At 39.6% G+C, this 16,877-nt stretch overlaps 1 protein-coding gene across 2 annotated transcripts in view; it reads right to left on the bottom strand.

Annotated features, from left to right (window-relative positions):
* Positions 1-2,512: 2,512 nt before the first annotated feature.
* Positions 2,513-16,877, bottom strand: part of ABCB5 (ATP binding cassette subfamily B member 5) — a 33,865-nt gene continuing 19,500 nt past the window's right edge. The window contains exons 17-28 of one of the 2 annotated variants that reach the window (XM_066318498.1): positions 15,760-15,906; positions 15,114-15,218; positions 14,222-14,299; positions 13,613-13,696; positions 11,491-11,694; positions 10,687-10,787; positions 9,217-9,357; positions 8,576-8,732; positions 6,089-6,286; positions 4,969-5,175; positions 3,856-4,002; positions 2,513-3,256 (exon numbers count right to left, since the gene is read on the bottom strand). In XM_066318498.1, the coding sequence (XP_066174595.1) occupies positions 3,059-3,256; positions 3,856-4,002; positions 4,969-5,175; positions 6,089-6,286; positions 8,576-8,732; positions 9,217-9,357; positions 10,687-10,787; positions 11,491-11,694; positions 13,613-13,696; positions 14,222-14,299; positions 15,114-15,218; positions 15,760-15,906 (1,767 nt within the window). In that variant the 3' untranslated portion in view covers positions 2,513-3,058. Of the gene's footprint in view, positions 3,257-3,855; positions 4,003-4,968; positions 5,176-6,088; positions 6,287-8,575; positions 8,733-9,216; positions 9,358-10,686; positions 10,788-11,490; positions 11,695-13,612; positions 13,697-14,221; positions 14,300-15,113; positions 15,219-15,759; positions 15,907-16,877 lie in introns of those variants that run through there. The other variant, XM_066318501.1, reaches the window with a different exon arrangement.

Genomic DNA, 16,877 nt, shown 5'->3' with positions numbered 1-16,877 from the left:
CATAGAGTCATTCTTTCAAACTTCAAGGACCATAGCAAAAGGGACTATTCCAGGGGTGATGGACCTCAAGGTGGTTTTGCTTTGGACAACACAGGAGAGAGAGGACAGTAAAAATACATTCTGTTCTAAAGATTAGAAAGAAAGGAGAATGTTACTCCAGTGGAAAGAGCAGTGCAATGAAAAGCATATTGGTCAATTTAAACAAGTCCACAAAATCCATTTGTTGAGCTAACATGACTTTAAAACTTTCTGTGAAAGCATTCAGTAACGACTGTCATCTTCAGGAGAATTACAGGAAGGCTTAGCAAGTTTGCTTTGGAGCCTGTGATACTGATGTCACTGAGAAAGGTGGGGGTAACTCCAGTGGATGTGTGAGCTTCCCTAAGGGCAAAATAAACAATTATTTCCAAATGGAAATACGTGCTTCAGAAAACAGTTTCTGGACTTAACTGCTGATGAACCAGATAGGCAATAAAATGGTAAAATGAGATGATTGCTAGGGTTTCAGGTAGATAGGAGTTCCCTGCACACTGGATCACAAAGCACTGCACAGAGGCAGATGAAAGCAATCCAGTGTAAATGATTAATTTACTGAATGCAGTGACCAGTTTTCTGCTGAGAAAGTTTTGCTAATTTTAGAAAGTAATCTTTTAGCTTTGCTGATGGTTTTATCCCTTCTCCTCTCATCTCTGTCTGCGTTTTGCACCAGATCACTGGTGCAGCATCTGTTGTGTGTGCCAGACAAGGTGCATGAGGAGGAAAAGCAGTCCAGGCAACTGGAAGAGAACAGGCAGGGAGAACCATAAACCTTGAAAATGCCAAGGCAGTGGGCAGTCTGTGGTGCAGCTTAGTTATAGGGCAGCTGGAAGGTGATAAATGATAAGGCAACTGGATCCTTCTACCTTTGCATCTAAACCTTGTACATTTACAAGTACCTAAGGATTAGACTAAACAAAATAAGCCCTTCAAGTGCATTTTGTAAAGAGATGCTGTTTGTGACCTTGTTTCCCAGGTGTTTCTCTTCTTTACTATGTTGATGATCTTAGAAACATTTCAATGCCCGGGTGTTTGCACTGGTCCTGGACCTTGGCTCCCTTGCATGGCACCAAGGCTGTTCTCTGCTTGTGGTGACCCTGAAGCAGAACAAGAGAACTAAGAAAAGCAGTTTAGACCTCAGCACCTTGACCATCCTGCAGCATCCTGATTCCCTGAGGATCAGGCTGGCTGTTACAGAGGTTGAGGCCTGGTAAGATCTTCAGAGGCGGGAGCTATTTTCAGCCTCCATTACTGGAAAGCTCAAAAAACCCCCAAAAAACGGAGACTTGTAATGGGAAAGGGAATTGGGCAAAAATTACCCACTGCTAAGTAAAAGGTACAGTGCATGCTGGAGTTACTTTTTTATTTTCAAAACTGAGAATCAAAATCTAGTACTTGTAATTTTAATTCCAGTGCAGAAACAAAACAGGGAATTAATTGGAGCCTACATTAGATAATTAGGAATGCATTAAGTGCAACAGTTCCATATTATGTGCCTATCACAAGAAAATGAAGAGATCACACAAGAGGAGTGCCTGGATGAGTAAAAATTCCTCATTAAACAGTCCCTGAGAGAAACTATGAGGGAGAGCAACAGTATTTATTTTGGCAAACCTGAGATCAGATTTTGTTTTGTGCGTTTTATTCCCCTTGCAGATCCTGATGCCGGAAAATAATTGAAATGAACAAAGGAGATGGTAATTACTGTAAGTTTGTCTGCTACAATCTGGAAATTATAAAGTAGTGCAGGTTGCTCCAGGCTACAAATCCTAACCCAAAGCCACGTGCAAAGCCTTGGAAAATGAAAATGTTGCAATTGGGTTTAACCAGCCAAAAAATCCCAGCTGCTGAGTCACTCTGACTACAGAGTACATATTCTTCAACAGTTGAGGGATGTATTGCAGCACTGAGGAATATAGCAGAGGAATAACAAATTATTAAAGCACATGTATAAACAAGCTTTGCCAAAACTTAAAAAAAAAATCTTTGAAATTATTCACAGAATAGTAGAACCATTTAGAATGGCAAAGAGCCTTTAAATTATCAAGTCCAAATGTTAACCTAACACTATCAGGTCCACTACTAATCCATGACCCTAAGAATCATGCCTATTAAAAAGAAAGGAACTTATATTGAAAACAACTTGTCTTTTTCTCTTTATTTTAAAGAAAACCTGTTTACATGGCTGACAGGAGTCCACTCCAGTAGATGTCATCCTAGCTCAACCAAAACTTTTGAACTTAACTTGATGGAATGACTAAACTGTTAGGTCAGCATTTGAAAAACACTAAACAAAACAATAGTATCTTTTATGTAGTTTATCTTGATATGAAAAGGTTGCAACTATTTTAATTATTGTCTGAAATAGAGTATTGAATATCCAAGAAATGTGTGAAGCACAGTAGTATGAGAAATGTGGCATAAAGTAGGGAAAAAACCAAACCCATGCATCAACTTCCTTCTCTTTAATGCAATATTTTCTTTTTGGAATTTCAGTTTTCAGTAAGCATTGATAATCATGCTTAACTAAAGAAAACTTTATGACTTCATCTGGCTGATGAAGAAACCCAAAGAGCAACCACAAGCACCAGCTTGTTGTTTATCCATGACGCTTAACTGCCGTCATCACCTCTGCTGTCATTAACTCTGTAATCACCTCGGTCTGTGGCAGCTGCTGTGGGCCAGGGTTTGGGGGGACATGGAGAGCAGGGTACACACCTGAGCTGTGGGTGAGGCTACACCAGGTCTGACACCCTCCAGAACACATGACACATCAAACTGCTCAGCACATTCAGTCCCTAGGACTCCTCTGTGCACCTTCTGTGACCCAGCACCAGGCATGCACTGCTCATCTCCATGGATGTGTGGGCCAAGGGCTACACTGGATACAGCAACCAGGCTGCAACACAGTTCCTGCTGGGTCAGCACAGACAAAGCCTCCTACAGTAATCCTCCGTAGAGCTTTTCATGTCTTCCCATCAAAAAACAAAAAACAAAATAAAAAAAAGCTCAGCAAGCAGTACTAATTAGAGACTTGTGCGTTTACAAGGGCGTAGTAGTGTCCTTCCTTTGCCAGCAGCTGGCTGTGGGTGCCCTGCTCGACCACCCTGCCGTTCTGGATCACCACGATGATGTCAGCTGTCTGCACGGTGGACAGGCGATGGGCAATGACGATGCAGGTCCGACCCTGCCGGGCGTTATCCAGAGCTTTCTGCACAATCTGCACACAGATGACAGGACAATGCTGTTAGCACCTGAAAAGTCTGCTCCTTTGTATTTATTAAGAAACACTCCCTGTGCATATCCATTCCATTAGAAATAAGACTACTTTTTTTAAAGCATAAAATGTAGTCCTAGGAACTACATTTCTCACTCTCTTATCACCTGAATATATGTCCCACAGGTATAGCACTCAGTACACACAGAAAACCTTGAATTCCACAGGACTTCTCACTGAAGTCAGTGAGCCTGATCAAAACATTTGAGACATGAAGCAGTGGGTTCTTGGGCATCCGGCTTGTGTCAGAACACAAATTAAGTATTTACCACCAAATACATCTGACAGGAAGACAATTGAGGAGTATCAGATCAATGTGGAGGTTTACACTTAAAGTTTCAGGTTTTGTCTACTCTTTATTCAGTAAATATAAACAGTTTTCGAGTATAGCTCAAGTCAAACCTTTCAGGTGGAAAAGCTACTGTGATACACCTGGCTTGTTTGACAACTGGGCATTTGTAGCACGTTTGCTTTAATTTTATTCTACAGTAAGCAACTAGCCATGTGCATAGCCATAAGTATGTCACATAATCATTATTCACCTTCTCACTTTCTGTGTCAAGAGCAGAGGTAGCTTCATCCAGAAGCAGAACAGCAGGATTACGAACCAGAGCACGGGCAATTGCTATTCTTTGTTTTTGGCCTCCAGAAAGTTGTGTTCCTTTCTCACCCACCCGGGTATTATATTTCTGGATGTTAAAAAACAAGAAAGATCACCAGTGAATACTCTTAGAGAAAGAAGATTGAAAAAGTAAAATTTATTAATGGCTATAAAAGAAAGAATAGTACAAGTGGTTTTAAGAAAGCTAAGGCTTTAAAAACTTCTCTAGTACAAGCAGTTATATATACATGCACACATTCATATCCAGTCTGAAAATTTGATCCTTCAAAGGCTGAAACAAGTCTTGAATGGTGCCAGCAGTGAAGCATCCACAGATCATACGACCATAAGATTAACTAACAACTTAATCCTTACTGACATATACACCAAAAATTTGATGCTGCATTGCTCGTGAATTAAGATTCTCAAACATTATTAGTAGTAATGAAAATGAAATATTTTTCAGCATTATTACCTCAGTTTCAGGTACCCAGAACTACAGTAAAAACAAGCTATCAAAGTGTTTTTCCTTGTTAGAACCAAATTCTTGTCAGGTATGAATGTCAAATGCCATACCATTCACTTTTGATTGACTGCCCCTTTGTACTTATTAAGAAACACTCCCTGTGCATATCCATTCCATTAGAAGTAAGACTACTTTGTTTTACTAAATTTTTTTAAAGCATAAAATATCTTTTTCAGAGTAACTTGAAGAATTTCTGCAGTCAAATGAAAAATAAAACATTTTTATGATTACTTATTTATACATAGAACATCTCATTTCCCTCTCCCCACCTCCCTCTCACCCCTCACCTCCCAAACATTCTGGGTTGTCTACCATAACAGTAATGGAAACAATGGCCTTTTTTTTAACAAACTAAAAAGGACTTTAAGCTTGAAACACTCTGACATTTTAAAACATAAAGGCTATCATATTAGGGAAAACAAAAGCGATTATTTTTAGTTTAATCTATGCAAGTGAGCACAACCTTGATATATCTATATAATTCCAAATATATGATCTCACTGTGAAGAGAATATCACTGTCTCTTACCTCTGGCAGTTTTTCAATGAAAGCATGAATATTTGCTGCTTTAGCTGCTGCTTCAATTTCCTCCTGACTAACCACCCTACTGTTGTCTCCATACTGGATATTTTCAGCAATGCTGCAGTCAAACAAAATGGGCTCCTGTGACACCAGGCCCAGCCTGGACCTCAGCCATTGTAAATGCAGAGATTTGGTATCAAGTCCATCTGCTAGCTAGAAAAAGCAACAGAAACATGATACCAAGCTGGCTACTGAGCTCATCCACGCATACCTACTGTAAACAGGAAACAAGAAGTTTAAGAGAAAGACCATTATGTGTTATTTTACCAGACATAATCAAGAAAATTTTTTGCATGCTAAGTGGAAAAGAACAAGCAGAATAGATGAAATATTCTCCTGCATTAGTTCTTAATTTTGTGTTGCTTTGCTTCAGTTTGCTAGCAAGCAGAAACAACATGCAAGTAACAAGAGTTCTTGTGGTCCTTCCAGCCCTACTGACTACAAGGAGCACCAGGAAGCTCATGGGAAAGCCTGTCCCTTAACAAGCTGAACACAACAATAAATATTCTCAACTGTAGGCCTTTTGATCTTACAACCTCCAAAGGAGGTTTCTTTTGACTTTTTATACCCATTAACAGGGGTTTCATCAAAAAGCCCACTGGGACCTCCTGATGGTGACACAGTAACTTCTATGTGAAATTACATTTGTGTTATATGAAGCATGTCCCTAGTGTGCTTAATTCATATCAGCAAGAAAACTTCCATACTGACAAGCAAGATACATTAGACGTCCCTGTCTGACCAGGGTGTGTGAGGGGCCTTGGGGAGGAAATGCAGTCAGACATGGTCATTCCTTTCCCAGGCAGGATCTGAGACCTGAGGAAGCACACTGTGCCAGCATGAATGTCACTGCTGGTACATGTGGGCAAATGCACAGGGCAGGCAATGACAGGGGTTTGGGATTGTTTACAGATCCCCTGGAGGTATAGCCTCAGTAACTCACACCCCTATAAAAAGGCATCTCAACAGAAGCACTGCCAGGCTTGTCAAAAGCCTCTGAAACCTTGGCAGATAATGAGTTCTGTAGATTGAATCACTATTAACAGCCACATAAGTCTATTCTTACCACTTGTCCTTCCACAGGGTCATAAAACCTCTCCAAGAGCTGAATGGATGTGCTTTTGCCACAGCCGCTGCTTCCTACTAATGCCAGAGTCTGTCCTTTGTTAACCTTCACGTTGAGTCCTTGCAAAACCTGAACTTCAGGCCTTGTTGGATATACAAAATGGATGTTTCTGAATTCAATGTTGCCTTCAAAATGGCGCTGAAAAGCAGTAGAGAGTTCACAAGATCATATGAACATCTATTAGCCTCAACTATAACAACACTTAAGACTTGCTTATTAAAGTGAGAGATCCGAGAAAGTTTGGGAAGGTATTTTCGAAAGGGCTTTTGAAATTCTTTTCGATGACATATTGGACTGAGCATAGTATCACTAGTTACAGGATGATTTGTAAGTCATCACATCCTTCTGGAGAAGTTTCCTGCATCTCCTGTGTTTGTTTTTCCACTTCATCTTTGAAAAGAATAGTACAAAATAAGCTGAGGTGGAAGGGACTCTCCAGGATCAGAGTCCAGATCCCAGCCCTGCACAGCACCATGTGCCTGAGAGCACTGTTCAAAACACTCCTTGAGCTCTGTCAGGCTTGGTGCTGTGACCACTTCCCTCAGGAGCCTGTTCCAGTGCCCAACCACCCTCTTAAGAAAAATAGGCAATATCCAGATTTTTCATTTCTAATACATTCAATTAAGACCCTTCTACTTGTGATATAAATGGTATAATCTGCTTTCTCGATCTTATCCTGCAGGTAAGATCAAACCTGAACAACTGTAACACAAGGTCAAAATGAGAGATTAAGACAGCAGAGCTAAATTCTTCAGCAGGGTATTCATAGGCACAAAGGACAAGCTGTGTTTTAAAAAGCAGTGATAATTGTTAATTAGCTATCCTAGCCAGTCTGATATCCTAGCCAGGCTGATATTTAAGCACAAATGGAAGAAAGGGGGCACATGCCAAGGCTATTGCCTGTCCTGTTCTTTGGGGTATGAGCCAGTTCCCTGTACATGCCAGCAGCACTACTAATAGAATGCTCTTACAGCAGGTAATAACCTAATTTTGATGGACTCAAAGCTTTGCTTTGCTAAGTCACAGGCATCACTGGAAGTTAAGTCCACTCTATACCAAAACTGCTTCACTTAAGTTTTATTTTATTGGAGACCTTCTGACAAGTCTTTCAATATCTGTGCCAGAGAATGCTGGTTCAAGAAAATATACAAGCATGTTCAGAACTTTAAAGGTTGAAAATCCTGTATATAAATTTGAAGTTACAGAAAACTGGATTATGGCTTCCTGAGTAGGAGCAACTCTTTAAACCTATGTGGGAAGTCGATTTTAAACTTAGATGAACCTAGATGTGCCCTTGTAATCCCTCCAGAACATATAAATTCAAAGCATTACATGCAGAAAATTGACAAGTGCTGAGCTCAACCTCCTTAATGAGAATTCTGATTTAGAAGCAAGGCTCTTTGGGGAATTTATGGGTCTTTTTTGTTTTACTGGTTTTTTTTTTTTTTTTTTTCTTATTGTGTCTTCCCTCCCCCAATTTTAGCACAAACTAAATTATTCATTAAGGTTGACTTCACATTTTTAACTGTAAAAGTTTCCACAACTAGAATAGAATGGCTTTTCGCAAAGTGCCTGTCTGTAAAGGAACTATATCCCTTATTTACAAAACCATTACAAAAATGCGTTAGTATTTTATTTCTCCTATAAACCCGTAGAAAGCTTTTATTGGAACTGGCATTATCAGTGTTTTCCTGAAGCCATTTACACTATGAGTAAATAGAATGAGAAGTATTTTTTTTGTCAATTAGAGAAAAACCACCTTAAAGGCCATACACTTATGTCTGATATCCAGAAATAGTACAGTCCCTAAATAAATCAGTAGCACTATTTATATAGTGTCTGCCTTTTGACAAAACTGTAGAATGGTTGGGATTGGATGAGGTGTTAAAGAATGTCTAGTTCCAATGCCCCTGCCATGGGCAGGGACACCTTTCACTAGAGCAGGTTGCTCAGAGATCCATCCAATCTGGTCCTGAACACCTCCAGGGATGGGAAATCCACAAATTCTCCAGGCAACCCATTCCACTCTCATAGTAAAGAATTCTTTTTCCTAGTATCTCATTTAAGTCTACTCTGCTTCTGTTCAAAGCCATTCTCCCTTGCCCCATAACTACATGCTCTTAATAACAAGTCCCTTTCCACCTTTCTTGTAGGCTCCCTTCAGGTTGCAATTAGGTCATCCTAATTAGTATCTTTTTGTGACATCCTAAGAAATAGGCACCTGTGAAAACAATTGCTGATACTAGATAAATACTAATATAGTTTGTTACAGTATTTTTTCCTGTGAAAAAAAAACACTCCTTAAAAAAAAAAAACAAAAAAAAAACCAAAAAAAACCCCCACAACCACCACCACCCAAACCCCAAAAGCCCAAAGGAACAGATCTGCAATATACGCCCAAGCCCCCATGCAAAATGCAACTCTTACCAATTTTTCACCTTGTTCACTGTAACTGTCAATGAGAGGTTTTCTGTCCAACAGCTGAAAGATTCTTTGGGCTGATGTTCGAGCTTTGCCATAGTCTGGTGCCATGGAAGCAGACTGACCGACATTCATAGCTGCAAACATGACAGAAGAGAAGACTCTAAAAAGCAAAGGACAGTGTGATTCATTCCAGGTGGAACTATGCATTCTTCTCCTATTGTGTAAAACATACCTTCAGAATAAAGTTTTTTAGCATCTTTAGGTGATGATATTTCTGGAGCTCCTCACACTCCAAGAGTCATCCAGTATTAGGAAGGTCAGCTTGTTTCCATAGTTACTTTATAGCTGAACACTGGTATCAAATCACTTCTCTTAACACTCTCTGCTGGAAGGGACATCAAAGGGCAAAGGCTTCCCCAGAGTAAATGTGCTGAGCTTGTTGCTCACTCTTGCTGTTTCACTACCCAAATATGCACCTTTCCCCAAAACAGCCCTTATGCCTAAAGAACGCTTCCATCCAGACTGAATGCCTGGATTCCCATGCCCCCTTACCTCTGTAATTTGATAAAATAATTTGCATGCATTGAAATCACTACACTATGTACTGGTTTCGATATTTTCTACATTTTATAAAGTATACTCACATAAACACATCTTCAAAGTTGCTCAGACAATTAGCAATGAGCCATGCTCCAAATCTGAAGACTGCTGCATTAATAAAGTACTCTGAGGACTGGGATATTCCATAGGTAAATCCATAGAAAGGGGCTTTTTTCAGAGATTTTCTGATAAAACAAGAAAATTTCCATAAATGACTTGTAAAAGAGAAACAACAGACACTGGCTGGGTCCAAAAGCCAGACTTCTGGAATAAAATTTTCAAGCAATCCAGCTCACTCCCAAAACCACAACAAATCAGCCCACAACACACACTCACACACAATCCTTGCCAAACTGTAAGAGCCCCCACCTTCATGACACAGAACCACTCTTAAAACAGAAAGTAATGAAATCCTTAATCCTCAGTTATGTTTAACTGAATCCTCTTCCTTTGCTTTTATAGTAGGGCAGGGTCACTAGTAAAGTTACTTAAAATGAAATAAGTGAATAGCTAATAAGTGAATAACATTTAAAATTAAGTAAGTGAATAAAATGAAGTAATTAAGAAAACAAGCAAGCTCCAGCCTGGCCTAAAAGCTGCCTGCAGGTTTCTACCAGCTCATCCCATCTGAACAGACCAGGGACCCATTGTGGGTATCCCACAAGAATTCAGACTATGCTTCTATTTCTCAATCTATCCCTCTGGAAAGGTTTAACTTGGTATAGCTAATTGAACACATGCTGAATAAAAATCTGGTGAACTCTCTGTCATCATTGTTTAGGATGCTCTCTGAGGAAGAGGAAATCTCCTTTTCAGCCTGAGCTGTAAATCAGAGCTGTAATAGTCCAAGCAAGCATCCTGCCCAAATCTGGGCTCTTAGCAGTTCACCAGACATAGAATTTTAACACTATTTTGGCTGAGGACAGATTGCACAATACATAATTTTCAATTTCTGCTTCTACATTAGAAGCGTTTTAGATTCTGGGCTATTTTATTTAAATAAAATGGACCTAGAAGAATCTGGCAACTGTGGTGATTCAAATGCGTTTCAGTGGAGAAACGTCAGTGGGATGTAGTGGATCAAACAAAGGAAACATATGAAGTTCTTTTCAAGGTTTCAAAGTCATATGAGGGGAATAAAACTAGTTTATGTTATTAAGGGTGTGGTGTTTTTGTCAGTTCCTCAGTTAAGTAGTATCAGTGCAATACACTGAGATGGAGTGTAGGTCCTATATTGTAGGCAAACAATATTCTGTAACACATATGCAGAGAATATAGTTCATAAAGAGTTTGCGTAATAAAAGACAAATCTCCTGCAAATTTTTTTTTTTTTTTTTTTTTCCCCCCACTCTACACTTAGGAATGTATATTAAAATATAGAGACTATACAAATTTCAAAGCCAAATGAACAGCTCTTGATATTCTTCCCAGTCTTCTGGGTATTGGTTAGGTTCCAAGAAAGGTATTTACTGGAAACCTGAAAGACCAAGTGCACTGTAGAGAAAAAAACCCACCTGTATGTAAGATTCAAACTAGCAACATATCTTTCATAAAATGCTTCTTCCTTGGTCAGTGAAGCTACAGTTCTTATGTTTTCAACTGTTTCTGTTGAAATCTAAACAAAGAGATTAAAGAAATAAGAGGTAACTTCTTACAACTGCAATCTGCAAGATTTCTTCTGAACACTTGATTTCTGCTCTGGTATTTATGATTTATATTAGAATGTGCTTGTTTAAGAGTAGGGAATCGAGGTGAAGGAAAGTCTTGAGCATTGAAATTATTCACCAGCAGTGTCTTCCCTGACCCACGGGTAGTGGCTCTCACAAATTAAACCACATTTAATTGGGACAAACACTAGTAATCTGGACACAGCTTGCTTTTTTGCATGGACTGCTTCTGTCTCCTGGAAGAGCACTATCAGGTGAACAAAGGCAGTACCCTGAAACCCTTGAGTACCTTCATGGCTTGCCTTTATGACAGAATAAAAAGGTATCAATGTTGCAACCCCTCTGGCTGCAGCAGAGCAGTGCAGAGGCACATTGCTTACCCTAGGTACAAGGTGCACCAGTGCTGGGGCTGCTTCTGCTGCAGCTGCCACTGCCCAGAAAACGACCATGGAGGCTTTCAAGTGCATTTTTATATTCTAATTTGCATCTGGTTTGTGTTACCTGTGTTTTGCTTTTCTTGAAGATATATAAACATTCCCCTCGACACCCTCCATTTATCTTGGACGACTGAGTCAGTGATAACATAACTACGATGTTGCCCCTGAAAATGATCTCACACCAGAACTCTAAAGTTAAAATTGAAGAACTTACTCTTCCAGCCTCTTCCAAAGCTTTTTGATCTTCTGCAGCGTGACCAGACATAGAGCTGGCATTCACAGCATTTGCACCAACAATAAAAGGAATGCAGGCCAGGATAAGCAAAGTTAGCTGCCAGCCATATACAAAAGCAATAACGATGGCAGTCACAAGGGTAAAGACAGTCATAGTCATCAGTGCAAGCCGGCTTCCAGTTGCCTAAGAAAACCCCAGAAACCCCCCAAATATATGTCATTAGATTTTTCTTTCTGTTGCTTAAACTACCACTTCAAATCGCTGTAGTCAAGGCCAAAGGTTTGGCTGGAAAATGAAACCATGTGCTATCACCTATGTGGACATTATGCACCAACTTCTGTAACTATTCCTAGAGATTCCTCACACCTGCCAGCATTCAGGCCTTCAAGAGGTGTTAATGTTGTCTAGAGAGCTGGACATGACAGCTGTTTAATGAAACGTATCTGGGACTTCACACGCTACCCAAGGCAGAGAAAATTGTGACCACTGTGACAGTAGGGCGAGTTGGCAGTCAGATGCGCAACATCAGGGAAGAGGAGCTTGGTTCTAACAACAGCCATCCACTGTGACCCCCTACACTAACTGGTGAAAAATATTCATCCTCAGCTTCTTACATTGCTGCACTTGAGACTGTGTTCTTAGAGAAAGGAAATCTGAATTTGGCCACCCTGCAGAAATCCATTATCTCAGTGGGATAATGAGTAGGAAAGAGTAACTGTGACTGAAGAATTCTCACCTCCTCCCAGCCTGTATAACCTTTTCATCAATAACCTTTTTAAAATGAGAGTTGATTAGTGTCCAGCATCTGGGTGGGCTCAGATCTGCAGAAAGAACTTCTGCAAATAGCCCTGTGGAAATACTCCATCTTCCAGAGCTTGGTGTGAGGGCAAAAACAAAAACACTTGGGTGGGAAGCAAATATTCTTTCTTTTGCCAAAGGCTTTCCTGCTCTGAAAAGACTTTTTCTTGCTCAATTAATTTAAAGTATTAATAACTTGACCAATGTAAAGATTAATTGTTGCCATGTCTTCTAGGGGTTGCATATAAAGATGGATTTGGAAACTTCAACCAGTGCAGCATGAGGCATGGTACTGACTTACTGACATGTAGCAAACACAATAGCTCTGGAGACCCATTCATACCCTTAGGTTTTTTTTGTAGTTAGGGAACTGTGTGCACACCTTTTTAATGCCCTGACAGAGTGATAGACTTCATCGCCACTGAAGCAAGCAAACTTTCAAAGATGAAGATGACTAAATTTTCTCAAAGACTATTTTATCCCTGCAAGCTCACAATGAAGGAAGGCTGGAGAGAAACAGAAACCAATAGAGACTGAAAACTGTAGGGATTAAAGGATTAGTGATGTACACATATGAAGTGAAAATAAAGACACTAGCAATTTTTTCCCCACAAGTTCTGCAGTGATTTTTTTTTCCCTCTGCAAAGAGACAGGAAGAAACAGAGACATTTGGCAGATTTTCAGGTTCTGCTGAAGAGGTGAGCAGTTGAAGAACTGTGCAGAATTTGACATATTCTCTCACCAGTGTCCAGTGGACACCTCTCCCATAGCAGCTTCTTGAGTAGCTCCCTTCCTCGGCCATTGCCCTCCATGGTGCTTTTTTTATTATGCTGGTCTATTTCCTATTGTTTGTGAAGCATATTTTGTGGCAATGGCAAGAACTCTCTTCACTGAGGTCAGTAAGGGTTTGTATCCTCTGCAAATGCAACCTCAAAGAGGCATTCAAGTGACACCCATAACAGAGTGTAAAAACCTGGGGTCCAGTGACTGTGGTCCAAGCACATACACAGAGTTCATGTTGAATGGTAAAATGGTCTACAATTATTATATATTTAGATTAAAGACTTGCATGGAGGTACATGAAAGGTACATGAACATCTGCTGGATTTTTGATAGCTGTAAATTATCAGATGGGAAACCATTTCCAATGTGTCTGTAGCATGATATGTAAACGCAGCTGCCAGTCTGTGGGGTAGACTTCCTATGTCATTCTCTGAAATAATCTTGGAGTTCCTTGCCAATTGCAATTAATATTTGTAAGGAAAAAGATATTTAAAAAGTGCACATAAAAAAATCAACATACGCCTTTAACTTGGGAAGCATCTGTAGCAAGACGAGTTAGCAGAACACCAACAGCATTTTTCTGGTCATCATACCATCCAATCTCCTGCAAGAAAAGATACTGAATTATGTTTCAAAGAGTTACACGCAAGTACAAAATAGGATGGCTAACTTAATAGTCTCTCTGGTCAGCATTTCCAAGTAAATAAAATAAAAAAAATAAAAAAAAAAAAAAAAGCTTAAACGTTATTCTTTTGTGGACATTTAATTGTTCAATAATCAAATTTCCTTGGCTTCAATATTTTCCTGAACATGCCTATATAGAAACTTTTATTATAAACTCCATTTACTTAGACATTCCTTTGTCCTAAAGAGGTTAACTATTCTCTTACAAATTACTTATCCCATCAGCTACAGAATCATAGAATATCCTGAATTAGAAGGGACCCAAAAGGATTTGTACCTACAGAAAGGCAAAGAAGCTTTTTTTATTTGCAAAGGCTATGGTAGAGCTCTCTTTTCTTCTAGTCAGCCATTTACTGTCTTCTGCCCCTTTCAGACGCTTTTACAAACCCACAGGTCCTTATCCACACCCACTGCTCTCTTGATACCCTAACTGCCTAATTCATACCTGCTGAAGTAATGCTCTGAAGGACAAAGAGCGCAGCCTCATTGTTAGGGTCTCCCCAGACTTCCCAAACATGAAACCCTGCGGCAGGAAAAAGAGTTTTATTTTCTCATCTGATGCTGTAACTCTGTTTATAAATCTGCACAATAAAAGAAGCACCACAAAAGCCATCACACCTACAATCCCCTGTGAATATATATGTGTCCTGGGAAAAGCATCATTCACATTCCTGAACCTGAAACTTGATTTTCTCACAGAAAGGAAGCAACATAGCAAAGAAGGCATCTAGATATTACATACTTGTACTACAAACCACCCAAGCAAAGGGAGATTAAACTTTTCTGATCAACCTTGCACACACAGACAGCAGCACTACAATACAATTCAACCTGTCTAGTGATTGGCCTCCCTACCCTGACTGTGACCAGAGACATCCACTCAGAGCAGTCATACCAATGGATTTTTATGGTACGGAAATCTGTGGGCACTAAGTGTGTCCTGCAGGCTTTAAAGTAGTCATAAGAGGACAGCAAAAGATGGAATTTACTCAAAGGTAAAGAGTGAACCTGCTTTATACTTTGGCAAGAGCCTGTAGACTAGTCAAAAATATAAGTATTAACTTAAGACTTTGAAGGCCAGACCTTCAACTCTTATTTCAATCATGCTCAATTAACATTGTCTTCAGTGCATTATTTAAACCAAGCGCAAATATAGACATACGTCTTTAGGTAAACATTAACATTAAACCTACATATCTCAGGAAGACCCTGGCACTTATGCATATTTTTGCAATCTGCTCTGATTGGTGTTTTACTTCTCAGATTGTGTTGATATGAGTTATGCCTGCAGCCTGTTGGAGAGTTCAGAGCTTTTAAGACTTCAGAGTGACACTTACTTGGACTATGTATGCTGCTAAGATAATCACTCCAAGTAAAAGAAATATTAAAGAAAGCACCACAGTGTTTTTACTCCTTTTTACTGGATCTGTTTCTTGAAAAGCCTATGAAAAGAAAAAAAAAAAAAAAACACACCACAAAAGTGAGTACACAGACAAGCATCCATTACATAAGCCAGCCTCCACCTCAAGAAGCCTGTCTACTTTAATTTCTTTTAACAGGTATCCTGAATCCTAAAATAAGTCTGAACTCAACTTTCTGTTGAGGACCAGTAGATCAGCTTTCTTTCTAACACTAATTTGTTCTCCCAGATCCATCAATGTTCCTACTCTGCTCTGCTAGTCAGATACAGTTCCACCCTCTCCTGCTTCTAGGGAGTCCCTTCAACATTTTTAAATGGATGAATTTATACAAGCTAATACCACTCAGAGACTTACATAGAAAGAACTGAGTGGTTGAGGATGAGGATAGCCTAGGACTGGAACTTCCAGTTGCAAAAGAAAAAACCCAAACAAAACAAAAAATCCATTAATCCTCCCCGCAAAAACCCTCAGAGAGCCAAAACCCACAAACAAAACAAAACAATCCCCATGAAAAAAAAAAACAACACAACAACAAAGGGACCACACCCCCCAAAAAACTTACCCCAATGATTTTTCCAAATATAACAGCAAATGCAGGATGGACTGCACCTATGACAGCAGCAGCAATCACTCCCATCAGTACATAGAACCACTCAGGTTTGTTCAGAGCCAGGATTTTTAAGTAAGACACAGCAGGGAGATCTTCTTCCTACAGGGAAAGTTTTAAGTTTTCTTTGGAAAGTTGTTGAACATAAAATTACACAGACAGTGGGTGTCCATTAGGTCTTGAGCAGTGAACTCTCTTGGTAAAGTGCTGAAAGCCCTCTCTGTGCACTCAGATCAAGCAAACATGCTGGAGATTTGCTGCTTTGCTGTTTCATGTCCTAGAACATCAACTGTACTGTAAAAATTTGGAGGCAAAAAACTTAACAGAAGGCTAATTCCTGAGAGTAGAAGAGCAAGGACAGTTCACTGCAAGTCAGATAGGACTGGTCACCACAAATGGCAACTAGCACTTCAATCATTATAAAGAACTGAAAGTCTTACAGCTCAGAGGACAGAAGAGATCCCTCCAGTTCAGCTAAACACCAGTGGGCTGGCAACAGAACAATTTGGTACAGAGGTAATTTTTCTCTTTGGCAAACTACATCCAATGAATCATTACCAAAGCCAAGAACAAGGCATACATTAAGAGTCAATTAGCCTGTTTGCACTTTGAAGGCACAAAAAATGTTCTGTCTTGCTTTACCACTTTATTTAAGTGCCTGTGCCTCCAGAGGGATATTTCTGGAAAAGCAAATGATGAGAACATGAAAAATGCTTCAAGTTGCTCTTGCTTTCTGGTTATTTTATCCTGGTTTTTAGATGCTGGATGAGGGCAGCTAAGCCTCAACTATAAAAGTGGGCTGATTTTATCTGAAGTAATTACAACTGCTGGATGTTCAACTTCTTCATTTTTTCTGAATGTGATGAATATTGTATTCTTTAGCATGAACACCCACTACTTCCTCTAAGGTCTTAGGCAATATTAATATACAGCCAAAAATATCTTTTGAAGTTACATGACTTTTTATATGGTAATGGGAACAGGTCCAGCTCCTTCTTGCTATTCGAAATATTCATTAGCTGGCAGATGTATCTCAGAGAGGAGGAAAATCTATAGATAAAATTATACTACGG

The sequence above is a fragment of the Sylvia atricapilla genome, chromosome 1 (genome assembly GCF_009819655.1).
Source record: "Sylvia atricapilla isolate bSylAtr1 chromosome 1, bSylAtr1.pri, whole genome shotgun sequence".
NCBI classification, from domain to species: Eukaryota; Metazoa; Chordata; class Aves; order Passeriformes; family Sylviidae; genus Sylvia; species Sylvia atricapilla.
This window is presented reverse-complemented; position numbering and strand designations above follow the sequence as displayed.